We start from the raw sequence: 27,391 nt of genomic DNA on the forward strand, positions 1-27,391 counted from the left end.
AGGGGGCTGACAGCCACCCCCTAGTGTCCAGGAGGAAGGCGTGTCCCTGTTCCCTAGAGCACGTAGGTGGGTGGGTTTTGAAGCTGGACTATGAGCACCCAGTGCTGTTGGCTATAAGGACTGGGGGGAACCTCTTACTCTTGGGCACCTATCGCAGGTGGCTAGGTGGCGTGGGTGGATCCACCAGTCCTCAGGCCCCTGATGTAGGTAGGTGAAGACCCTGCTTAATGTACAGAGCAGTGTCAAATATCATGAACCTACTACTTCACAGCTGAAACAACTGAAGTTAGACTTCAGGTATATACCCTGTTGTACTGCAGTAATGAGGGCCTATGCTGTTGAGATGGGCCCACGCAAGTCTATGCAGAGGGAAAGGCACTCAGAGTCCATGGATCCTTTATGCCTGTGCCTAGGCAAAGGAGGTGTGCCTACTTTGGGTTCCTGGCTTAGGGGAGCCAGCAGTTTATTTTTCCCCTGGTTGTTAATTTGTTCACTCTCCAAGGTTGGCAGAATGGCTCAGGGTGTGTGATGGATCCTACTTCTGGCCCAGGGGACTCAGCAATTTCTGAAGCCAGTCCAGGACCCAGTGCAGAGCAGGGAGAGGGGAGGTAAATGGGGGAGAGATTTTTTCCCTAAGGGGAGTGTTTTTGATCCGCTTGGTAGGCCGGATGCAAGTACTTATCTTTCGCCAATCAAGGGCTGCCTCTCGCTGGTTCTGGGTGTCTGAGTAGACTCTCTGCTGCTAGGTCTCTCCCAGGGCAGAAAATGCACCTCCCAAGCACCGCTGCTTGCCTGCCTCACCACTCATCCGTGGGCTGATCAAGCCTGAAGGGCTCAGGCTGTAGCAGGTCAGTCTGGCAACGCCTCGCTGCTTCCGAACTGTCTCTCCCTCCCCCTGCCACTCAGTCCAGTTCCTCAACTTTGCCTTTGATGTTCAGGGCTCCTAAATTGTTATATATAATTGATTCGCTTTTTTTGGGGGGGGTCTTTGTTGTAAGAGGGGCCACCGGCAGCATCTGACTACTCTGCCATCTTGGCCCCACCTCTGGCACTGCTCTTTTTGAAGAGCCCTTTCATTTTAATTCCTTGTTACTAGGGTATGGAAGTCCCTGGATAGAGCAAACTGTTAGCAAACTTGGCTGCTAAGAGAAGGTAGAGGTTCAAGTCCACCCAGAGGCACCTTGGAACCAACTCCTGTCAATCTGCTGAAAAATCAGCCATTGAAAACCCTCTGGAGCACAGTTCTACTAGGACACACATGGGGTGGCCATGAGTCAGAATCAACTTTGTGGCAACTAGTTGGGGGACAGAAAATAGTGAAAAGAGTTCTTAAGTGTTAGGGGACACCTTTCACATGTATTTTTATCTGCTCCTCTCCACTAGACTCTGGAAACATCTTTATGTTACTCACTATCCCATGCCAACTTTCCTCAGCCTGGACTGGCACTGCTATTATTTTATGTCTTATGGTAGCAACAGGGTAGGCAGTGATTACCCAAGAAGTTGAAGGAAAAGTAATCCTACTGACTCCAAACCTTCTTCCACCATGACTGCTCTTTCCTCCCAACACAAAACCTAGAGGTGGCTCAAGAATTCCCTTCTTTTAAGCCATTTTATGATTTTAAGGTCTCCAACATAAGGGTAGAAAATTTTAAGTAAATGTTTTAATTGAAGTATAATATGGATAGAAAAATGCTAAAATCTTGATATGTATCTATACATTTTTAGAAAAACTTACACCAACAAGATAAAGCTATAGAATACTAGCTGCACCCCAGAAGCCTCCTACAGATCTTCTCTCATGTTACTCCATAGTTAACTATCCTTACTTCTATTGCCATGGATTCTATTTTCCTCTTTTAAAAATGTACGTAAATGCATACAATATGTATTCATGTGTGCCTGGCTTCTCTCACACATATTACGTTTGTAAGATTCATCATTCATTCTTATTGCTGTGTAATATTCCACTGTAGGGATATTCTAAAATGTATTAATCTATTCTGCTGTTAATGAGCATTTGGGTTGTTTCCAGCTTGGAATTAATATGAATTGTACTGCTGTGAACATACTTTTCCATATATATGGGTGATTTTCATGCTTTCTTATTGTGTGATATAGTATGTGCATGTCCAGCTTTAATAAATAATGTCAAACTATTTTCCCGTAAGTGGTGGTACCAATTTATATTTCCACTTACAGTAATATGGGAGTTCCAGTTTCTCCACATCTTTGCCAATAAGTGATGTAATTTATCTTTTTCATTTTAACCATTCTAGTTGATACATAGTAGTACTATCTCATAGGGGTTTGAATTTGCATTTCCCTGATGACTAATAAACTTGAGCACTTTGCTAGCTTTCTGGCCACTTAAATATCCTGTTTTGTGAAGTGCTGACTCAAGTGTCTTGTCTATTTTTTTTCTATTAGTTGTCTTTTATATATTAAAAAAAATTTATTTCAAAATCTTGGGGCTTTAGATAGCTTAAGGAGAATTTGACCTATTCTAGAACTATGCATTTGAAAACAGTGGCTACTCACCATGTGTGACTATTGAGTACTTGACATGTGGCTCATGCTATAAGTGTAAATACACGCTGGATTTCAAAGACTTCATAAGAAATTACTTTGGATACATTGGGTTAAAAACGTATTATTGAAATTAATTTTACCTGTTCTTTTTTACTTCTAAAAATTTTACTACTAGACCTTTTAAAATTGCGTAAATGGTTCACATTATATTTCTATTGGATGGCGCTGTTTTACAAAATCAGGGAAAGCTTCCCTGAGAAAGTAGCCTGCCTAGTTTTCTCCTGACTAGTGTGGGGGGAGGCTGCTGGTAGATTAATTCTGACTGAAAAAGAAAAACAATGCTAGGATTGTAACAAAAGCTCTTAAAAAAGATAGCTAATAAAAATAAGTGTCTGCAAACATGTTTAAAGATATATGGTCACTTCACTACAAGTTTTATGGTTCTAGATATCTTTTTAATTTTCAGCTTTATATTTACTTATTTCAGAGAAACCCTGTGATCTTCCTAGTGTAGAAAATGGAAGAATTGCCCAGTATTACTATACTTTTAAAAATCATTACTTTCCAATGGGCATAAACAAAAAAATGCCATTCTTCTGCTTGGCTGGTTATACAACTGAAACTGGGAAACAAGAAGAGCAAACCACATGTACAACAGAAGGCTGGTCTCCAGAACCAAGGTGTTTCAGTAAGTCAGCTGAATGTGTTGATGCAAAGTTTTCAGTACTCAATTTAATTTGTAAAAATGAGGACCTCATAAAATATGGGAAGTGGTTAAAACTTTTACATAGAAAAGGGCAAAATTGTTGTTATATTATCTTTCTACAAAATGAAGGCATATTCTACAATTCTATAAACAATGATTCCACATTAAAATTTTATTTTTCTTTATTTGTTTTAATAATAACCTGTGAAGAGAAGAAGAATTACAGAAATTGTTATTTATCACATTTTAAGAAACAGAGACTCAATTGAGTTACTTCAAGTAATAAAAAACTTTTTATAGGGAGCATTGTCCATACGAAATCAGAGAAATGCCTAAGACATTGATGTCAGGAAGTACAAGATCATTACTGTAGTGTTTAATCATTGTTAAGACTCATTTCTTCTTTGTGTACCTGCTTCTCTCATAGTATCCATGAAAAAACTTTTTTTTTTTTTCCTGAACTTGAGTGCAAATTTGTGAGAAGGGAATCAGATTGATTCATCTCATCATTTCATGTCAGATTTTGCTATAGGCCTATCAGTTGGCTTCTTGAGCTAAGAATTCCTCTCTTTTCCAGACTAAGGGGCTTTGGTTTAAGTCAGTTTCATATAGAAGACATTACTGTGACTGATGTATTTAGTAAACATACGATTTGGATAATCCATTCTATGATTTGAGGACAAAACATAAAAATAAAAAAGGCATTGCACTTTTAGTATTAACATAAACCAGAGATTAATTCCTATAAATAGATCTCATTCATCACCAGAGCATAAAAATAAGTTGAACATCTTAGGTTTGTTAAGTCTTTTAGCTTGGAGAAAAGAGCACTGATACAAGAGCTAGGAGAGGAGAACTCAAGTTTAGCAGTGGAGTGTAATATAAAACATAACCTCTGCAGTCAGATTGCCTGGATGTGAATTCAGCTTGACCACTAGGCTGTGACTTAAACTTTCTGAACTTAAATTTTTATCTATAAGGTGGGGTTGATACTTCTGCTTAAATGAGATAATTCTCATAGAGTGCATACCACCCAGTACATATAACTAAGCTAATCATAACCTTAGAGAAGTCCCTTAACCTTTCTGAACTGATTTGTTGTGAAGATCTAATAATGAATGGGACCTATAAAAAAATGATAGAGCTTCATACAATGCTAATATATTTTTTTGCTATTTAATACATCATTGTAACAATTATTTTTTTAAAAAAAGAACTCTATAAACTTACAGGCTTTGAGTTACATGTCTGTGATTCAAGCACAGTCTACATGGATTGGCTACCAAGTCTTACTGTGAAGCTAGGTGATTCTAAAATATTTGCTGAGAGAATAATTGAACAGTTTACACATTAACATAAGATGTTTGCAAAATAATTTCAGAGTCTATAAAATAGGTACATGCTTTTGCACCTGATGTTCAGAAGTATCACGGTAGGCTTAATATTAGGAAGTAAATCCAAAATAAATTATTTTGTTTGCTATTAATGACAATTGATTAAAGGAAGGGCCCTGAATATATTTTCTAAAGGTATATGTGATAGGTGGTAGGAATCACTATCAGAACTGAAATTTGTAAATATAAAGAAAGTCGATATCTTAGTCATCTAGTGCTGCTATAACAAATAAAATGGATGGTTTTAACAAACAGAAGTTTATTCTTTCACAGTCTAATAGGCTAGAAGTGCAAATTCAGGGCATCAGCTCCAGGGAAGGGCTTTCTCTGTCGGCTCTAGAGGAAGATCCTTGTCATCAATCTTCCCCTGGTCTAGGAGCTTCTCTGTGGAGGAACCTCTGATCCAAAGGACACGCTCTGCTACTGGCACTGCTTTCTTGGTAGTATGAGGTCCCCCAACTCTCAGCTCGCTTACCCTTTCCTTTTATCTCTTTTAAGATAAAAGGTGGTGCAGGCCACACCCCAAGGAAACTCCCTTTACATTGAATCAGGAATGTGACCTGAGCAAGGGTGTTACATCCCTCCCTAATCCTCTTCAGCATAATCCAATCTTGCCTTATTAACCACAGGCAGAGATTAGGATTTACAACATATAGGAAAGTTATATCAATCACAAAATGGAGGCCAACCACACAGTACTGGGAATCATGGCCTAACCAAGTTGACACATATTTTTGGGGGAAGCAATTCAATCAGTGACAGTCAATGTTAATCTGAATCCATTTTCAAAAAAATAGATTCAGGATATTTCCAAAATTAAATTAAATTAAGGAATTAAGAAGTGGAAATTCTCTTTTTCTCTTTTAAATTCCAACTAAAAGTAACATTATACTTTTAATTTTACAACTTAGTAAATGACAAGGCTAATTTGATTGAGTTAAACAAAGAAATACGTATTTTTTCCTTTAGAAAAATGCACCAAGCCTGACCTGAAAAATGGTTATGTGTCTGATGTAAAGATATTGTACAAATTTCAAGAGAACATGCGTTACGGTTGTGCTTCGGGATACAAAACCACTGGAGGGAAGGATGAAGAAGTGATTCAATGTCTCTCCAATGGATGGTCTTCTCAACCAACCTGTAGAAAGGAACATGGTATATGTTTAAGAATCATTTTCTAAAATTGAAGATGAGGGCTTGTGAGGCTCATATTTTATTTCGATAGGTATTTTATTTAATATAATTTATTTTTCATTATAACTGCAAAAGCAAGAAGTTACTATTATATTGTTACTCTCAAATGCTAGGTGTTTTCCTTGATCTAGTGGTTCTCAACCCCTACAACATACCCACGCCAGCAATTTTCACTTTATATTAATAAAAAGGAATTGCAGGGGAATAAAATGAAAGTGTCTTAATAAACCTGTTTCTTGCTTCGTATATAAATTACTATTACCTTTATTAGAGAAATTGAGCTCATGCACATTATTTTATGTTGTAAACCAATGCTGTTGTTGTTATTGTTAGGTGCAGTTGAGTTGATTTGCAATTCATATTGACCCCATGTGACAGAGTAGAACTGCCCCATAGGTTTTCCTAGGCTGTAATATTATGGGAGCAGATTGCCAGGTTTTTCTTCCTCAGAGCCTCTGTGTGGGTTTGAACTGTCAACCTTTTGGTTAGCATTTGAACACTTAATCATTATACCACCAGGGCTCCTTAAACCAATGTTAAATATACTTAAAATAACACAATAATTTGAATACACATACCTTCTTAGTATGTTGCAAGCTATTTACATTGTACAAATCCACAGGTGGTATATAAGAAAATAATTGTTACTGCATGAGCCTTCCTTTGAGCGGTGGCCTTTTGTCAAGTATAGACAACTAGAATGTTAAGAGGAGAAGACTGGTGGAGTTGAGCTACTAGATGTAGGAACAAAAGAGGGAAGAGAGAGGAAGAGGTAAACTTTGACTATTTGCAATTATGCTGAGGATTGACTGCTGTATAATCTTAAGGTTCCATGAAAATGTATTTTGAGATTTCTTTTTTAATAGTCTAGGTTTAGAAACAAGATTTGTCAAATAAATAACTTTAATTTTTTTTAGACACATGTTTGGCCCCTGAATTACATCATGGAAATTATTCTACAACACAGAAAACATTCAAAGTGAGCGATAAAGTGCAATATGAATGTGCTACTGGCTACTACACAGCTGGAGGAAAGAAGATAGAGGAGGCAGAATGTCACACATATGGATGGTCTCTCACACCAAAATGTACCAGTAGGTTCTCCTTTTGAATGCAATCTACTTTCACTTTGAAAACGTCCTCTCATACAGAAGTGTTTAACAGTTGTCATGTTCATTATGTTCCAGTTTTCATATATTTATACATATGTACATATTTTGCTTCTGGTTTTAATTATTGATTATAGTAGCCCCCTTTGATCATTTAAAATTCCTTTCAGCTCACATAATTAGATTAAAATAAGCTGATTATATTTAATAAATATATACATATATATAATTAATTCATATGCTTTTTATTATTTCAAACAGATTATGGAAAATGTATTAATTTCCATTCCAGATACAGCAAGTAAGTAGTAAGTGAATTTTTTTCTAGCAGGAAAAATTAAAATTTTTGGTGTTTTTATTTATTCTTTCATTTTCAGAATTAAAGTGCTCTTCTTTAAGATTAATAGAAAATGGTTATTTTCATCCTGTAAAGCAAACCTATGAAGAAGGAGATGTAGTTCAGTTTTTTTGTCATGAAAATTATTATCTAAGTGGATCGGATTTAATCCAGTGCTATAATTTTGGTTGGTACCCAGAATCTCCTGTATGTGAAGGTAATTATTATTATTATTTTTTATTTCACACTCATAAAACTAATCAACTTTAATCTCTATGAGCTCAAGAAAAAATGCCTTTAGTAATATCTAATTCTTGTCCTAGGTGCTATTTCTTTTCATTAATAAATCAATGTTGTTTTCAGCAATCTTTAATATATTTCATCTGAAGAAATCTTGTTTGATATTAGTTTACAGAGTAGATGTATCTTTAACTTATTATATTTTTAATCCCTTATTATAATAATGAATAGCTTTCCTTATTGGAAATGACTGAGTCCAGTGCACCCTAACTTTGGGAGGACGTTTTCTCAAGTGACCACAGTTTTCCAGATGTGAAAATACAGTCTCCAAAATAGTGGGGTTGAGATCAGAAAGAACAGCAGGGTATTACCCAGAAATGAAAATGAAAAACCAGGTCATCTGTTAAATGCAGTTCAAAAACATAATGGCTATTATTAAGTTCTATCACTAGATGTGTTCAGACAGGTAGCTTGATTACCTGTCTGAAAGATACCAATTCCATAGTCATTTACACACACATACAATGTGATATGAAGGACCTCCTGGGCTAGCTGAGGAAATAAATATGAAAAGAAATACTTAATACAATGTGACAGATGCCTAAAGTCAGGTACAAAGTGCTTGAAAAAACATTAGACGTTCTGCTTAGTAGGGTGTGGGGTAGCATTCACAGAGGTGATGGATGATATTTGAACTGGGCCTTAAAAAATAAATGAGTGCTGGGAAAAAGAAAGGACTTGAAAGCCTCTATTTTGTCTATAACATAGGAAACAAAGTCATTAGCAGACAGGAGCAAGAGGTGAAGTAAAACTTAGAAGAGAGATGGCCCAGATGGCTTCACTGGAGAATTCTACAAAACATTCACAGAAGAGCTTACACCAGTGCTACTCAAATTATTTCAGAACATAGAAAAGGTAGGGAAACTTCCAAATTCATTCTATGAAGCCAGCATAACCATGATACCAAAACCAGGCAAAGATGCCACAAAAAAAAGAATGTTACAGACCAATATCGCTCATGAATATAGATGCAAAAATTCTCAACAAAATTCTAGCCAATAAAATTCAGCATCATATCAGAAAAATGATACATCACAACGTAGGATTCATACCAGGTATGCAAGGATGGTTCAACATTAGAAAATCAATCAACTTAAACCACCACATAAGAAAAGAAAAGACTCACATGATCATCTCAATCGACACAGAAAAGGCATTCAATAAAGTCCAACACAAACTCCTGATAAAAACTCTCAATAAAATAGGTATAGAAAGGAAATTCCTAAACATGATAAAGGGCATCTATGCAAAACCAACAGTCAACATCATTCTTAATGGAGAGACTGAAAACATTCCCCTTAAGAACAGGAACAAGACAAGGATGTCCTTTATCACCACTCCTACTTAACATTGTGCTGGAAGTCCTAGCTATAGCAATAAGGGAAGAAAAAGAAATAAAAGGCATCCAAATTGGTAATGAAGAAGTAAAACTGTCCCTATCTGCAGATGATATGATACTATATATAGAAAACCCAAAAGACTCCACAAGAAAACTACTGGAACTAATAGAAAGATTCAGCGCAGTAGCAGGATATAAGATAAACATACAAGAATAAGTTGGATTCCTATACATCAACAAAGAGAATGATGAAAAAGAAATCAGGAAAGCAATACCATTTATAATAGCCCCTAAAAAAAAAATACTAAGGAATAAATCTAGGGATGTAAAAAACCTATACAAAGAAAACTACAAAACACTACTGCCAGAAATCAAACCAGAGCTACCTAAATGGAAAAACGTACCATGCTCGTGGATAGGCAGACTCACCATTGTGAAAATGACAATTCAACCCAAAGCAATCTACAAATACAATGCAACCCTGATCCACATAAAAACAACATTCTTTAAAGATATGGAAAAAACGATCATTAACTTTATATGGAAAGAGAAGAGGCCCGGGATAAGTAAAGCACTATTGAAGAAAAAGAATGAAGTAGGAAGACTCACACTACCTGACCTCAGAATCTACTATACAGCTACGGTGGTCAAAACAGCCTGGTACTGGTACAACGACAGATACATTGGCCAATGGAACAGAATTGAGAACCCAGATGTACATCCATCCACTTACTGTCACCTGATCTTTGACAAGGGCCCAAAGTCGATCAAATGGGGAAAAGACAGTCTTTTTAACAAATGGTGCTGGCAAAACTGGATGTCCACCTGCAAAACGAGGAAAACAGGACCATACCTCACACCATACACAAAAACTAATTCAAAATGGATCAAAGATCTAAATATAAAACCGAAAACTATAAAGATCATGGAAGAAAAAATAGGATCAATGCTAGAGACCCTAATACACGGCATTAACAGGATACAAACCATAACTAATGAGATACAAACTCCAGAAGATAAGTCAGGTAACTGGGCTCTTCTAAAAATTAAACACTTATGTTCATCCAAAAACTCACCAAAAGAGTACAAAGAGAAACTACAGACTAGAAAAAAATTTTGACTATTACGCATCCAACAAAGTTCTAATCTCTAAAATCTACAGGAAAGTCCAACACCTCTATAACAAAAAGACAAATAATCCAATTAAAAAATGTGCAAAGGAAATGAACAGCCACTTCACCAAAGAAAATATTCAAGCCGCCAACAGACACATGAGGAAATGCTTGCAATCACTAGCCATTGGAGAAATACAAATCAAAACCACAATGAGATACCATCTCACCCCGGCATTTCTGACACGAATCAAAAACACTGGAAATAACAAATGTTGGAGAGCCTACGGGGAGATCGGAACTCTTATGCACTGCTGGTGGGAATGCAAAATCGTACAACCATTTTGGAAAATGATATGGCGCTTCCTTAGAAAGCTAGAAATAGAAATATTATATGATCCAGGAATTCCACTCCTAGCAATATATCCTAGAAAAATAAGAGCCATCACACGAATAGACATATGCACACCCATGTTCACTGCAGCATTGTTTACAATAACAAAAAGGTGCAAAAAACCTAGACGCCCATCAACAGATGGATGGATAAGCAAACTATGGTACATACACACAATGGAATGCTACTCAATGGTAAAGAACAATGATGAATCTGTGAAGCATCTCACAACATGGATGAATCTGGAGGGAATTTTGTTGAGTGAAATAAGTCAATTACAAAAGGACAAATATTGTATGAAACCACTACTATAAAAATTCATGAAAAGGTTTACACACAAAAAGAAACAATCTTTGATGGTTACTAGGCAGGGGAGGAGTGGGGATGGAAAAACACTAAATAGAAAATAGATAAGTGGTAACTTTGGTGAAGGGTAAGACAGTACACAATACTGGGGAAGCCAGCAAAATTTGTTCAGGGTAAGGTCATGAAAGCTCCATGGACACATCCAGACTCCCTTAGGGACCAAATTACTAGGCTGAGGGCTATGGGGACCATTATCTCAGGGAACATCCAGCTCAATTGGCATACCATAGTTTATAAAGAAAATGTCTACATTCTACTTTGGTGAGTAGCATCTGGGGTTTAAAAGCCTGTGAGTGACCATCTAAGATACTCCACTCATCTCACCCCTTCAGGAGCGAGGGAGAATGAAGAAAATTAAAGAAACAAGGGAAAGATTAGTTCAAAGGAATAACTGACCACAACTACAATGGCCTCTACCAGACTGAGTCCGGTACAAGTAGGTGGTTCCCAGCTACCGCCACTGACTGCTCTGACAGGGATCACAATAGAGTTTCCTGGACAGAGCTGGAGAAAAACGTAGAACAAAATTCTAACTCAGAAAAAGACCAGACTTACTGGCCTGACACAGACTGGAAAAACCCTGAGAGTATGGTCCCTGGACACCCTTTTAACCCAGTAATGAAGTCGCTGCAGAGGTTCACCTTTTAGCCAAAGATTAGACAGATCCATAGGACAAAGTGAGACTAAAGGGGCACACAAGCCAAGGGGCAAGGACTAGAAGGCGAGAGAGGATAGGAAAACTGGTAATAGGGAACCCAAGGTTGAGAAGGGAGAGTACTGACATGTCATGGGGTTGTTAACCAATGTTATAAAACAATATATGTACTAACTTTTTAATGGGAAGTTAGTTTGTTGTGTAAACCTTCATCTAAAGTACAAAAAAAGAAAAACCTTAGAAGAGAGAAGTGAAGATTTGCAATAGGTGCTGGGAGGAATGAAAGTGGGAATTGATCAGAGACATGCAATAGAATTTCCCTTACTTATCATGATCCTATGAATGTATTAAACAGTAATTGTAATGGTTTTATGATTTTTCAGTCATGCTCAACAACCTTATTGCAGTCAAGAGGCAGATTGTTTGCAAGTTATCTATAGTACGTTGTTTCAAAAATAAATGGTAGATCTCCTTAAGGGCTACTCACCACCCCTGTTAAGTTGTTGTTAGGTGCCGTCAAGTCAATTTTCGATTCACACTGACCCCATGTGACACAGGAGAACTTCCCCATAGCGGTTTCTAGGCCATAATTTTAGGAGAGCAGATCTCCAGGTCTTTCTCCCACAGAGCTGCTGGGTGGGTTTAAACCTCCAACTTTTTGGTTAACAGTCAAGTGCTTAAACACTGTGCAACCACCCCTAACCACTCAAAATTGGGCTACATGCCTACTATTCTCTATAGCAAATAACCATATTTACTATAAATAGTAAATAGTAGGATAGACAGTGTGGTAGGCTGACTAATGCCCTTTCCTCCCAAAAAGATGTCCACATTTTAATACCTGGAACCCTTGAATGTTATCATATATGGCAAAAGGAACTCAGCAGGTGTGATTAAATTAAGGATCTTGAGATGGGGAGATTATCCTGGGTTATCTGGGTGGGCCATAAAGGTAATCTCAAGTGTCCTTATAAGAAGGAGGCAGAGGAGACTTGACTGCAGAAAAGGAATAGAACATGCAACAATGGAAGCAAGAGTTTGGGGTGATACAAGTCAGAGATCATGGTCTGAGGATTACAAGCAGACTCCAGAATCTACGAGGGGCAGGGAAATTAATTCTCCAGTAAAGCCCCCAGAAGAAATGCAGCCTTTCTAACACTGACTTCAACCTAGTGAAACTGGTTTTGGACTTCTGGCCTCCAGAACTATAAGCAAATAAAGTTGTATTGTTTTAAGCCACTAAATTGTGGTAATTTGTCATAGCTGCAATAAGAAACTAACACAGGACATATTTTAGAATAAATAGTTAAGAACAGGAGATTTGAATTCAAATAGACATGGGTTCAAGAACAAATCCACCACTTACTAATAATTTGCTTACTTCTTAAATTTTAGTTTATCTGTAATATATAGCAGAAATAATAGTCTTTACTTTATAAAGTAATTCTAGGACTAAAGGAGATAATGAATGGTATGTATAATGCTTGTTATTTTGATTTTCTATTGCTGCATAACAATGTTACCACAAATTTAGCAGCTTAAAACAACACACGTTTAGTATTTCACGGTTTATGTGAGTCAGGAGTCTGGACACAACCGCCCTGACAGGGAACAAAATGGAGAGTCCCTGATGGAGCAGGAGAAAGGTGGGGTGCAGAACTCAAATTCTAGTAAAACAGACCAGACTTAATGGTCTGACTGTGACTGGAGGAACCCTGGAAAGCACGGCCTCTGGATTCTCTATCAGCCCAGAACTAAAACAATTTCCGAGGCCAGCTCTTCAGACAAAGATTGGACTGGACTGTGGGACATAAAATGATACTCATGAAGAGTGTGCTTCTTAGCTCAAGTAGACACATGAGACTAAATGGGCAGCTCCTGTCCAGAGGTGAGATGAGAAGGCAAGAGAGTTAGGAGCTGGTTGAATGGACATGGGAAATCAGGGGTGGAAAGGAGGATTGTGCTGTCACAGAATAAGGAGAGCAATTAGGGTCACATAACAATGTATGTATACATTTTTGTATCAGAGACTAACTTGAAACGTAAACTTTCACTTAAACTACAACAATAAACAAACAAAAAAGAGTCTGGACACAGATTAGCTGGGTCCTCTGTTTCAGGGTCTAACAGAGTTGCTATCCACGTGTCAGCCGGGGCTGCAGTCTCCTCTGAGGCTTGACTGGGAAAGGGCCTGCTTCCAAATACATTGTCACTGTCAGCAGCATTCAGTGCTTTGCAGGCTGCGGGACTGAGGACCTCAATTTCTTGCTAAATGTCAGCTGGAGGCATCTCCATTTGGCAGCTCAAAATGTGGCAGTTTGTGTCTTCGCAACCAGCATGGTAGACAGTGGGAGAGTCTTTCAGCAAGATCAGGACTACAATACTATGTAACACAATCATGTATACATAATTATATACATAATATTGTAACACTGGTCTTGCTGTATTCTATTATTTAGAAGCAAGTCCCTCAAGAGAAGGGCTATCACACAAAGGAGAGAACACTAGGAGGTGGGATCATGGGGCCCTTGCTAGCGTCTGTCTAACATACTCATTATGGTACTTGACACATTGAAAGTGCTTATTAAATTTTAACTATCATTGTTATATTTATTATGACTAAAAATGCAAAGTCTTTTTCTTAAGGAAGAAGAAATAGATGTCCTCCTCCACCTTTGCCTCTAAATTCCAAAATTCAAACTTATTCAACAACATATCGTCATGGAGAAGTTGTTCATATAGAATGTGAACTTAATTTTGAGATCCAGGGGTTGGAAGAAATACGTTGTGAAAATGGAAAATGGACAGAGCCCCCAAAATGCATTGGTTAGTAACACTTCGAGTAAAATTTTCCCAAAACAAAATCTGTATGTGCAAGTAAATGGTCTCTGCTCTCTAAATTATACCTTTTCAGAACGGAAGGAGAAGATCGCCTGTGAGGAACCACCCCTAATAAAGAATGGTGCGGCGAACCTACACTCTCGAATTTATTACCATGGGGATAAAGTGACATATAGATGTGCAAATGGCTACTATATGCATGGATCAAATGAGATAACTTGTAAACATGGAAAATGGACACTTCCCCCTGAGTGTGTTGGTATGTATGCTATATTTAACATCAATATCTAAGCTTATTGTGTAAAAATTTTCCATTCTGTCTATTTAATCCACATAATTATAGCAAGAGGAAACTGCTTGAAATATTAGAAACAAATTAATATTTCATCTACTCTGCTACTTTTTTTTTTTATATGGAGGCATCTGTAGAATTATAGCCAACCAAAAGGTTGGAGGTTTGAGTCCACCCAGAGGCACCTTGGAAGAAAGTCCTGGCAATCTACTTCCAAAAAAATCAGCCATTAAAAACCCTGTGGAGCACAGTTCTACTCTGACACACATGAGGTCACCATGAGTCAGATTGAAATCAATAGCAACAGGTTTTTTTTTTAAAGAAATGGGAAACTAAACATTTTTGAATGCATATTAGTGGTAGGCACTGTCATGTGACCTGTTTGACTCCAATACCTATGAGTTTTCAATGACAGCACAAAAGTGATGATATGCTTCATCTCTAAACAAAATAAGGGCATGTTGGATTGGGCGACTGGCTATGGGCATGTCCTACAGTGTTAGGATAGAGTTCTCTGTTCCTGACTTTTGGTCAGTTTTGCTGATATTACTTTAGCCACGCTGAACCTATTACCTTTCTAAGACATGTCCCTGGTCTTCCATTTCACTGAAGGATACCAGCAGGCAACACTGTCACTCCTAGGTGCTACCCTTCCTGTCATCCTTCTCTTTTCTTGATCAGATCCTGCAGAGATATTCACAAACACATTTACCAAGGATATTTATTGCATAAAGCAAATGATAATACAGATGCTAAAGAAATAATATTAGCAGAGTAAAAGAGAGACTCTAAAGAGAGGAAAAAAATAGAAATTTCATCCATGAGTTGACTGAGAAAATTCCTCTAGGATGGGAATGAGAAGGAAAAATAAAAGTGGATAATGGCATAGGACAGTTTTAGAACTGACTGTAATCATTAGATTAAGCAGTGTTTCCCTTTCTACACGTTTTAAGAATTTTGTATCGTAGTTTCTTCATATCAAGACAAGTGAAAAAAATGCATACTTGTTCTTAGGCTAAACATTTGCTGTTTATTCTTGCTTAGTAAATTTTTGAGATATTTGTGCTGCATCACATTTCTCTCATTTCTGATGAATTTATGAGTCAATTGTCCTAAATGATATAGTTCAAGTATTGAGGAGTCTTGGGTGAAAATGGTTAAGCACTCAACTACTAACTGGAAGGTTGGCATTTCAAACCCACCCAGAAGTAGGTGCCTTGGAAGAAAGGCCTGGTGATCTGCTTCTGAAAGATCACAGCCTCGAAAACCCTATGGAGCACAGTTCTAGTCTGTGGGGTCTCCAAAGGTCAGATTCAAAAGCAACTTTTTTTTTGTTTTTTTTGTTTGTTTTGTACTATGGGTAACCATATTATGTTATTATGTAGTTATGAGTTCATATTAATTGTAAAATAAACTCTTTTCTTAGAAAACAACAAGAACTGTAAGCCTCCACCTGATCTAATAAACGGGGCTATTGTTGATGGGTTATTGACAAGCTACACAACAGGATCGTCAGTGCAATATAGGTGCAATGAGTATTATTTATTGAAAGGATCAAAGACATCTCATTGTGAACAAGGAAAATGGACATCTCCACCTGTCTGCTTAGGTAAGATAGAGAACACTCTGAATTCCTTTTACAATTACATTTATATTTCATGTGATTTTCTCATAACGTTTTACAGCATAGAAATGATTATTTGTATAAATGTTTTCAAGTGCCTCCCTTCCCCCTCAATTCTTTAAGCAGAAAATTCCTAGTATCTTAGGGTCTAGGACTCCATTAATTCTTTCCTCATTGCTTTTTGTGTTGTGTTTCTCCTAACTGAAATTTCCCTATTTCCCTTAATGTCTCTGCTTCTGTTGTCCTCAGAATACATTTGAAGAGAAGAATAATCAACGCAATTCTTTCCTTGGTAGAGAATATTGGTAATTGCTCCTTTGCTACAACTTCCTCGTCTGAATGATCATTTTTGTTAAGTCACCTCGATTATATAAATGTATGTTTGTAAACTACCCTGAATGTATTTTGGAATAAAGCATGATACAAAATTTCATGTTTCAAGTGGAGAATTGAAGCAGTTATCAAAATAATTATTTAAATTATGACAACACTGAGAAAATAATATATACCTCTCAAATAATATTTGCCTCAGTTTTTAGCTTTGCTAGCCAGAGTTATGTTTAAAAGCCTTTAATCTGCCCTGGTTGCTACAGATGGTTGCACATGTTACATTGAGACTTTTACAAATAGGCAATGACATGATAAATGTCCTGTAAGTTAAAATAACCATTTAATTTAAAGTACTAGCATTTTAAAATTACAAAAGCAAATCATTGTTATTTACCAAAAAAAAAAGAAAGTAAATAAACAGAAGCAAGTAAAAGAAAATGGAAAACATTGGTAACCTTCCTTGAAACAATTGTTAACTTAGACAATGATCTTCTAAACATTTTACTTAGTATATATACAACAAAAATGCAATTTATGTAAATTGCACTTTTTTGATTTAAAAATATATTGTGAGCATTGTTTAATATACTTTTGCAATATCCTTTTCAATGGCTGCATAGTATTCCATAGTGCAGATGTGCCATAATTAATTTAACTAATCACTTTACTGATGAATGTTTAGTTTTTTCAACATTTTCATATTCCAAACAACACATTTTTAAACAAAATATTTGTACATTTTTAAAAACTTTATTTTTTAGTTAAACACTAATTATATTTATTTTGTGAATGTTTTGTTGTTATTTTTCAAATTTTCTAAAGTGGAATTTCTGAACCAAAAATAGTTGGAATTTTGTTTTTCCTTTAATTATGAAATTGCCCTTCAAAAATTTATTCTGAGTTATACCCCTCTCATTACTAACTAAATGAAGCACGTTTCTTAATCTTTTTGTGAACTTTGCGTTTTTTAATCTTTATATTTTTTGTTAATCCAGTGGGCAAAATAATTTTAATTTGTTTTATTTAATTATTAATGAATTGGACATTTTTATATTTTCAATGGCCACAGGATTTTCTTTTCATGAATTGGCTGTTCAATTTCATCATTTTTCCATATTGATTATAAGAGCTATATCTATATAAATTATATTACCCATATATGATAATCATATACATTGGAAATATGTTTTTTTATCTTCCTTTTATTTATGGCCATTTTTAATATTCAGAAAATTTATTTTTTAAGTCTTGAGCTCTTTTAACCTTTTCTTTTGTGGTTTCTCCTTTTAAATTATTCTTAGGAGGCTGTTATTCAAAATCAGATACATCTTCCTCTCTATATAGTTTTTTTTCTATTGTTCATATGTTTTCATAAGGGTTTTTGATATTAAGTATCTGTTGATATGATTAATACCACATTGAATGGAAGTATAGTCATCTCTGAGAGTGGAAACTGGGTTGAAACAGTAATGGAAAAACCAGTAATAGAACAACTACATAAGAAAAACAAGATTTAAAGAAATCTATTATTGTATATCTGGAAAAATTGCTTCAAGAAATTTAGGCTTGGTGCTAATAAATCACAGCAAATATTGAGTGAAGATCATTTTATTGTCATCATGGCAAGAGGAGAGAGCTTTTGTACATCTCATTTGTCCTTTGTGATTGAAAGTACTATCACTTCAAATGTTCAGAACATTGTGATGAGAGGTAGAATCTTCTATCTGTGAAGGATTCTTGCAGACATTATGAACCTCTCTAAACTCCCCCTACTGTTCTTTCCTGCTCTCCCTCTTCTCCAGCCACTCTGACCTCCTTACCTTGTTCAACAAGCCAAGCATGCTCTCACCTCATGGCCTTTGCATTGGTTGTTTCTTCTGCCTGAAATGCTTTTCCCTCAGAAAACAACATTGCTCACTCCCTGCCCTTTTTCAAATCTGTGCAAACTGTCACTTCTTATTTAGGCATGCCCCAACACCTTACTTAAAAGTGCAATCACCCTTCCTCTAGCCCTTCTGAGAGCACCTCCCCTTCACTTTTCTTTTCCCCATCTATTTTATCATCTGTTGTACAGGTAGACACATATTCTAACGTAGTATAAAATTCATACATTTATTATATGTATTCCTTATTTCATGTGTTTCTCCCAGTTAGAAGATAAGCTCCATGAGGACAGAGATCTTTGTTTTGTATATTGTATAGCAAGTGACTAGAACACTACCTGGTAGAGTATATACAATGAATATACTCTATATTTCAAGATTTTTATGTTATAGAAAGCAAATCATAATTAACACAATTGGTTGATGGCCTTAAACTATAATTTTAATATTTCTAATTAAGTGGTTTTAATTTATGATATATTCAAGGTCCCTGAGTGGTGTAAGCATTTTACAATCAGCTGCTAACCTAAAGATTGGCAGTTCGAATTTGCCCAGTGGCACACAGAAAAAATGCTTGGCAATCTACTTCTGTGAAGATTATAGCCAAAAAAACCCTATGGGGCAGCTCTACTATGTCAGACATGGGGCCACCATGAGTCAGAATCGACTCAATGGCAATGGGTTTGGTTTATAGACAATAAATAATGTATATATTCATTTGATAGTAAGAAAGTGTATACTTTATTACTTATATGTGTATGAGGAGCTTTAATAATGATAAATGCCAACAACTATAAAATATTGTTTTTGATGGCTGTCATAATTTTTATTTTTATATGACTTGTATGTTTGTCAGATGAGTGAAGACTTTAAAAAGTATTTTGTCTTTCAGAGCCATGTACTGTAAATGAGGATTACATGAACAGAAATAACATAGAGATGAAGTGGAAATATGAAGGAAAGGTCTTACATGGAGATTTAATAGATTTTATATGTAAGCAGGGATATGACTTATCTCCATCCACCCCACTGTCTGATTTATCTGTGCAGTGTAATAGAGGAGAAGTGAAATATCCTTTATGCATTAAAAAAGGTAAAGCAATAATGTTTTCTGACAATTCCTTACTTATCATTAACTCCCAGCTGAGTTGAAAGTGTAAGACCATTAGCAATTCACTACCATCATCTTCTAACCTATAACAAGGACAATCATTAAATCAGTATCCAGTCAGCATATGCGCTTGAATAGGATGACTACCTAAGCCACCTTTTAATTCTAAAAGCCAATTTTATGAAGGGAAAACAATCAAGAAGTTTTATAAATATCACTAGACTGTCAAACATTTGATCACCCCTGAAGAAAAGCCACAGAAAAAAATTGCTTTCCTCAGAAATTCCTAGGGAGCATTGTCTCAGAAAAGGGCTGATGCAGAGTTGGAGAGTCTGGTGTGGAAGGGTGGAGAGGCCTGCTTTACTCTCTAGGCAGAGTTGCATACTCCTTGGACACTGGAACAATTACTTTTTTTTTAAAAGAAGAAAGGAAGTGAATACCTCCAGAAAGTATGGTTTAAAGGAGTGTCTCATACACTTGCACTCTTGGCAAGATAGAAAGGGAACAATAAAATTCATGATTATCAATACTTTGATAGTTTAATTTTTTGAAAGATTATAATCTGAGATTCTAATTGTAATAATACATTTTATAGTATGAAATTATTTCAGAAATGCTTGAAATCATCCAAAAAATATTTGAGAAGTGCCTTAAAAATGCTGTTACCTAAATGATCTCATTTTATTTCTGTAGCAATTATAAAAGCACTGGATGCTTGTTATAGCAATTCATTTTATACTTTAACAATTATTTTTTCAGAATATAAACGAATGTGTGCAGCTCCTCCACTTATTAAAAATGGTGTCATTATTAGCTCTGTAACTGGCACCTACGAAAATGGTTCCTCAATAGAGTACAGATGTTTTGATCACCATTTCCTACAAGGATCTCGGGATATCTATTGTTTAGAGGGAGTGTGGACTACACCGCCATCATGTTTAGGTATGTACTATTAAATATTTAACAAAAGAAAACTGTATATTATTTTCACTTTCTGCCCTTCGAATTGGTATAACAATAATATAATTCTTAATTTGTTGTTTTTGTATTATTTTATTGTTGTTCCTGTTTAATCACTCGTTTCTACACTTTCCACTAAATCATAGATAACTGCAGTCTCATTCACTCTAACAAATATTTGTGAAGTGCAAATCTTATGTCAGGTACCAGTTTGGAATGGGCTACAAGATAAATAAGCCATAGTGTTGTGGGCCAACATGTAAACAATTATCATTCAGTGTGATTAGACCAAAAACCAAACCCTTTGCCGTTGAGTTGATTCCAACTCATAGCGACCCTATAGGACAGAGAACTGCCCCATAGAGTTTCTAAGGAGTGCCTGGTGGATTCTAACTGCTGACCTTTTGGTTAACAGACGTAGCTCTTAACCGCTACACCACCAGGGTTTCCCCAGTGTGACTGGCACTATGGAAAATTTTTAGCTTGAGATGATGTCGTCTTCTTCCAGAGAATACTCATCCAATCCACTCATTGACAGCTAGTGTAGGGGACTCTTGTTATTAATTACCATTGAGTCAACTCCAACTCATGGCGACCCCCATGTGTGCAGAGTAGAACTGCACTCCATAGGGTTTTCGAAACTGTGACGTTTCAGAAGCAGATTGCCAGGCCCTAGTGCTGAGGTGCCTCTGGGTGGGTTTGAACTGCCAGCCTTTTGGTTAGTAAACAGCGCTTAATCATTTGCACCACCAATTAGGGGCAGATGGTCTCAATCCGATTAGAGACTAAATTTAAGCTTGTTTTAGACTCTTGTTTACCCTTACTAATAGAATGTAGCTTTCCAGGGTCCTCTACTGAGAGTTTGCTCTTATACCAAGGCTCCTCCTAGTTGACTGGCTCTGATATTACTGGGAGTCTGCAAAAAGCACTGTGTAGCTTTTCATTCACTTTCTGCATGGCTCCTTATCCTCTCCCTTTGCACAGGTTGAGAGTAGGCAAATGTCTCAAAGGAAAAACCACGGTAAGAGTATCAGGTTATTTCTCTACACCTCCTCCCTTCCCTTATGTTCTTGGCCCCTCAAGTCCTGCCTGCGTTGGCAGACCCAAACACTCATTTTTGTATCCTCAACTCTGTGAGACTTCCAAAAGCACTGCTGGCTCCCTGCCTATTTTTGGCCATTCTCTACCTAGTTTCTAAGCTCATGCTAAGAAACAAAAAATATACCAAAAGGAAATGGCACATAGAATGAGCTTTGTCCAGAACCTTAGTTCCTTAAGTGCTGGCTATTTTTGAAGTTCTCTGATGCTTTGAAATACTTATTTTTTGTATGTTTTCCAAATTCTCTAGTTCATGGTAGGAGCGCTGGTTTGCTAGAAGATACTCTGTTACACTTGAAAGAAGAAGGTCCATGAGTCGATTTTTTAAAGACTTATCTTAATTAAATTTTCAGTGAAAAAAGTATTTGCAATGACTAAGTCATTGGTCTTGCAAAATTCTATCATGTGATTTCTGGCATCGTTTCTATCACCAAGGCCATATTTTCCAACTACTGATCCTTCTTCAATGTTTCCAACTTTCGCATTCCAATCCCCAGTAATTATCAATGCATCCTGATTGCATGTTTGATCAGTTTCATACTGCAGAAGTTGGTAAACATCTTCAATTTCTTCATCTTTTAGTTGGTGCATAAATTTGAATAATAGTCATATTGACTGGTCTTCCTTGTAGGAGAATGGATATTATCCTATCACTGACAGTGTTGTACTTCAGGATAGATCTTGAAATGCTCTTTTTGACAATGAATGCTATGCCATTTCTCTTCAATTTGTCATTTCCAGCATAGTAGGCTGTATGATTGTCTGATTCAAAATGGCCAATACAAATCTATTTTAGCTCACTAATGCCTGTATCGATCTTTGTGAGTTCCGTTTCATTTTTGACAACTTCCACTTTTCCTAGATTCATACTTCGTACATTCCACATTCTGATTATTAATGGATGTTTGCAGCTATTTCTTATCATTTTGAGTCATGCTACCTCAGCAAATGAAGGTCCCCACAGCTTTACTCCATCCACATAATTAAGATCACTCTACTTTGAGGAGGCAGCTCTTCCTCAGTTGTATTTTGAGTGCCTTCCAACCTGAGGGGCTCATCTTCTGGCACTATACCAGACAATGTTCTGCTGTTATTCAGAAGGTCTTCACTGACCAATTTTTTTAGAAGTAGATCACCAGGTTCTTCTTCCTATTCTGTCTTAGTCTAGAAGCTCTGCTAAAACCTGTACACCATGGGTGACCCTGCTGGTATTTGAAATACTAATGGCATAGCTTCCAGCATCACAGCAACAGGCAAGCCATCACAGTATGACAAACTGACAGGTGAGTGGACCTTGCCAGATGGAATACATAGGAATCAAACTGACTACATCTGTGGAAACAGACAGTGGAGAAACTCAATACCGTCAGTCAGAAAAAGACCAGGGGCCGACTGCAGAAGTGACCATCAATTGCTCATATGCAAGTTCAACTTGAAGCTGAAGAAAATGAAAACAAGTCCACGAGAACCAAAATACAACCTTGAGTATATCCCACCTAAATTTAGAGACCATCTCCAGAATAGATTTGACACACTGAACATTAATTATTGAAGACCAGAAGAGTTATGGGATGACGTGAAGGACATCATATGTGAAGAAAACAAAAGGTCATTAAAAAGACAGGAAAGAAAGAAAAGACCAGAATGGATGTCAGAAGAGACTTTGAAACTTGCTCTTGAACATAGAGTAGCTAAAGCAAATGGAAGAAATGATGGCACAAAAGAGCTGAATAGAAGATTGAAAAGGATAGCTCAAGAAGACAAAGTAAAGTATTATAATGAAATGTGCAAAGACCTGGAGTTAGAAAACCAAAAAGGAAGAACACACGCTGCATTTCTCAAGCTGAAAGAACTGAAGAAAAAATTCAATCCTTGAGTTGCAGTGTTGAAGGATTCTATTGACAAAATATTGAACAACTCAGGAAACATCAAAAGAAGATGGAAAGAATACACAAAGTCACTGTACAAAAAAGAATTTTCGACATTCAGTCATTTCGGGGGTAACATATAATCAAAAACCAATGGTACTGAAGGAAGAAGCATAACAGCGATTGTGAGGATGGCACAGTACCGGACAATGTTTTGTTCTGTTGTATATAGAGTTGCTATAAGTCAGAACTGACTTGATGGCACCTAACAACAACAACAACATAACACTTCAAGCAAAGCATGTGGTTCATAGGCAAGTACTTGTTGAATAAATAAGTTTGTTGATACAAGTCTTAGTTATCTAGCTCTGCGATAATAGAAATACCACAAACGGATCGCTTTAACAAAGAAATTTTTTCTCTCACATTCTAGGAGGCTAGAAGTCCAAATTCAGGGTACCAACTCCAGCGGAAGGCTTTCTCTCTCTGTAGGCTCTGGAGGAAGGTCCTTGTCATTGATCCTCCCTGGTCAAGGAGCTTCTCAGCACAGGGACCCCAGGTCCAAAGGACGCCCTATTCTCCTGGCTCTTGTTTCTTGGTGGTATTAGGTTCCCATGTCCCTCTACTTGCTTCTCTCTTTTATATCTCAGAAGAGATTGGTTTAGGACACAGCCTAATCTTATAGATTTAGTGCTGCCTCATTAACAAAACTGCCACTAATCCCACCTCATTAACATCCTAGAGGTAGGATTTACAGAACATAGGAAAATCATATCAGATGACAAAATGGTGGAAAGTCACACAATACTGGGAATCATGGCCTAGCCAAGTTGACACATATTTTGGGGGGGACACAATTCAATCCATGACAATATAGTACAAGAATGTAATTGACACACTTTATTAACAACTTTCTAAGTTTTTACCTATCTCAGAAGCTACTCCTCAGTGTTTAGTTATCCAGGAGGCAAATAAAGACATAAAGCCACCTCATATTCTGAAATAATTTGATATTTGATACTTTTAAAATACCAATGTTTTTAATCACAGAAAAGATCAAAGAAGTTTGTTGGATATCCTAATACTTATTTTAGTTTTTTGTTTTATTTTGTTTTAATATGTATGGAAAAGGGTACACTAATGCTTTCATGCTTAGCATTTTAAAACTTAAGCAGTTCTTCATAACTGGAAGCTTAAAAGAAGAAAACTGTTAACCACTTGGGATGGCCTCAGGCCATGAGGAGTTTGGTTAGTGTTAGTAATCCAGCTGGTTTCTACATTTCCATAAACATGTTTATCAAGTATTTTACCTGAATTTATTAAATAAGAAGGGAAAAAAAAATAATTTCAGTGACCAGTATTAACTGTCAGTGCTTCTGGAAAGCACCTGTGTGTGTGTGTGTGTGTGTGTGTGTGTGTGAGTGTATGCTGAATTTGTAAATCCTAACGGTACAAAACTAAATGATAGACAGGACATACCCTCTGTCCAAATCCAGGACCACAGAGATAAGTGGCAGAATGTTTTCTATGCAGTCTGAACATATTGTCTGACTCTAATATTAATCCTAAATAATTTACTTGCCATTCTCATATTTAGGAGTTTTTTAGCTCATCATGGGTAGGCAACACAATGTTTCCTGTTAAAACCAAGATGTATAAACATCCTTCTTTTTGTTTTGTTTTTCAGAGCCTTGCATTTTATCTTTTGTTGAAATGGAAAAGAATAATTTACTCCTAAAATGGAATTTTGACAACAGACCGTATATTTTCCATGGCGAGTATGTTGAGTTTCTTTGTAAAGGAGCTGCTTATCTAGCTGTGTCATCTATTATAGGATCTGAAATGAGAGTGCAATGTGACAGAGGACAGTTAAAATACCCAATGTGTATTCAGAGAGAAAGGTAAGAAGAGGCTTGCATCTACTACTTTTTTTTTTTTTTTTTTGTCAGATTGTTATTCAAGAGATTCATTACATTATAAATTTCAGAAATAGTAGGCTCTATAGCACACTTGGAAACCCTGGTGGCGTAGCGGTTAAGTGCTATGGCTGCTAACCAAAATGTCGGCAGTTAGAATCCACCAGCCGCTCCTTGGAAACTCTATGGGGCAGTTCTACTCTGTCCTGTAGGGTAGATATGAGTCAAAATCAACTCCACGACAACGGGTTCTTATAGCACACTTACTTTATGGTTTTGGAAACACACAGAATTCATATTTTCTTTCTTTTTCAAAAATCCAAGCGAACTCCTAGAATTATAAATTAATTTAACAAACTTTCTAAGTTGTCTGAAGTTAAAGTACTGTTTGTCAATTGATACTTTGGCAATTGGGTAAATTCATTGATTTACATGTGAAGGATATTTACATGTGGAAGAGTCAACCTATGTGTTCTGAGACAAGAAGATTACATTTCTTCCTCTTCCCAGTATAAATTCCTGCATAACTAATAAGTGTTGGTAAAACAACTGTACAAACCTTTGTCCTGACATGAGCATATTAATAAGTGATAAAAATTATGGTATTTGTTTTCATAATCACACTTGTATATATGAGTTTAGAACAACTTACTGCAGTGTTCCTCATATGACAATTTTTAAAATATATTTTCTACTAACTGATGAATGGAAAATATTCCTGTTCTTTTCTTAGAAAAATAATAAAAGAATTCCATATGTAAATTGTTTTATACAGTTTTAACCCTTTTGAATATATTACATAAAATAGAAATTATACTCTATATTCAACTACAAATATTTAAAAATAACTAATGGCAAAGTGTATATGGTACTGTTTTAGTAATTGTAAAAATGAACTGTATTAACTACATTAAAACAGCTTCTTAGGTACTTTGACACTCTAGGAAAAAATATTCATAAAATACACATGAGTACAAAAATTTATATGTCATTTTAGTAAGTTTTAGTATATCATGGTGTCCTCATTTCTAAGAGAAAAAGGAGTAAACAGACAAAGATTGTTAAAAAAAAAAAGAGGAATAGTAAAGGTTTAATAGATTCTATATGTAAACAAGGATAAGACTTATTCCTATCCACCCGACTGTAGTAAATGACACTGAGTTTTTAAAAAGGAATGGGTGGTATTATTTACAAAGTATGGTTACTTTCTTTTATGAGTACCTAGTTAAAACAATTACTTTTTAAATGAAATGTTGAAGGTCTGAAATTAGAATACTTGACCAGAAACAATTCTTGTTTTAAAATCTCTCTCTCTCTCTTTAAATCAAGGATTCTGTCTTTTCAAGAACACTTAAGGACATAAAATAATGGCAGAAAGAATAATATTTCGACACATCATAAAATCCTTTAAAAACATAATTTTTAGAAGAAAATGTTGAGTTAAAAACCCATACATTTTTAATTGCTTGAAGAATTTAATATAAATTGTTTATGCTGACCATTTCCTTTATTTTTAAATAAAAGCCAAAAAATGTTGTTGTTTCATTTCTAGTTTGGATGATTTGGGATGTAACTTAACCTTTATTGCATGCCCTCAATTTGTTAAATATTGATCAATGTATTTTTGTTTCCTTAATGCCCATTTACTGGACTATATTGTTGTTTTCAATATATGTAAAAATACATTGCATTTGTTTCTATCATCTGCATTAATATTAGAGTTTTCTATTATTTTTAATTGATGTCAACATTAAAGAACAAAACACACTAGAGACAAGACACTGCATAATGTTAACAGTTGTACTTTATTAAATGCAGAGCTGACTGCTCTTCAGCCTTTCTAAATGTGAACTACTTTTTTCACAGTGGATCCAGAAAATTGAAATTTGATATAAATTGACTATCAGTAGAAAATCATCAATCTTTTTCAATCAATTTATCAGCCAATTGATTAATGAATATTTATTGAGCAGCTGGTATATTCCAGGACACGTGGTAGGTAATACAGGATTCAAAGATGAATAAAATTC

General features: G+C 36.0%; 1 protein-coding gene across 1 annotated transcript in view; it reads left to right on the plus strand.

Moving 5' to 3' along the window:
* The window catches only part of F13B (coagulation factor XIII B chain), a 32,071-nt gene extending 5,273 nt beyond the window's left edge, over positions 1-26,798 (plus strand). The window contains exons 2-12 of the mRNA XM_004375330.2: positions 3,020-3,220; positions 5,602-5,787; positions 6,744-6,920; positions 7,313-7,489; positions 14,085-14,264; positions 14,353-14,538; positions 15,998-16,180; positions 19,301-19,501; positions 20,279-20,461; positions 25,133-25,346; positions 26,691-26,798. Coding sequence (XP_004375387.1) covers positions 3,020-3,220; positions 5,602-5,787; positions 6,744-6,920; positions 7,313-7,489; positions 14,085-14,264; positions 14,353-14,538; positions 15,998-16,180; positions 19,301-19,501; positions 20,279-20,461; positions 25,133-25,346; positions 26,691-26,724 — 1,922 coding nt within the window. The 3' untranslated portion in view covers positions 26,725-26,798. The remainder of the gene's footprint in view (positions 1-3,019; positions 3,221-5,601; positions 5,788-6,743; positions 6,921-7,312; positions 7,490-14,084; positions 14,265-14,352; positions 14,539-15,997; positions 16,181-19,300; positions 19,502-20,278; positions 20,462-25,132; positions 25,347-26,690) is intronic.
* Positions 26,799-27,391: the final 593 nt, after the last annotated feature.

Source organism: Trichechus manatus, unplaced genomic scaffold (genome assembly GCF_000243295.1).
Source record: "Trichechus manatus latirostris isolate Lorelei unplaced genomic scaffold, TriManLat1.0 scaffold00035, whole genome shotgun sequence".
NCBI lineage: Eukaryota > Metazoa > Chordata > Mammalia > Sirenia > Trichechidae > Trichechus > Trichechus manatus.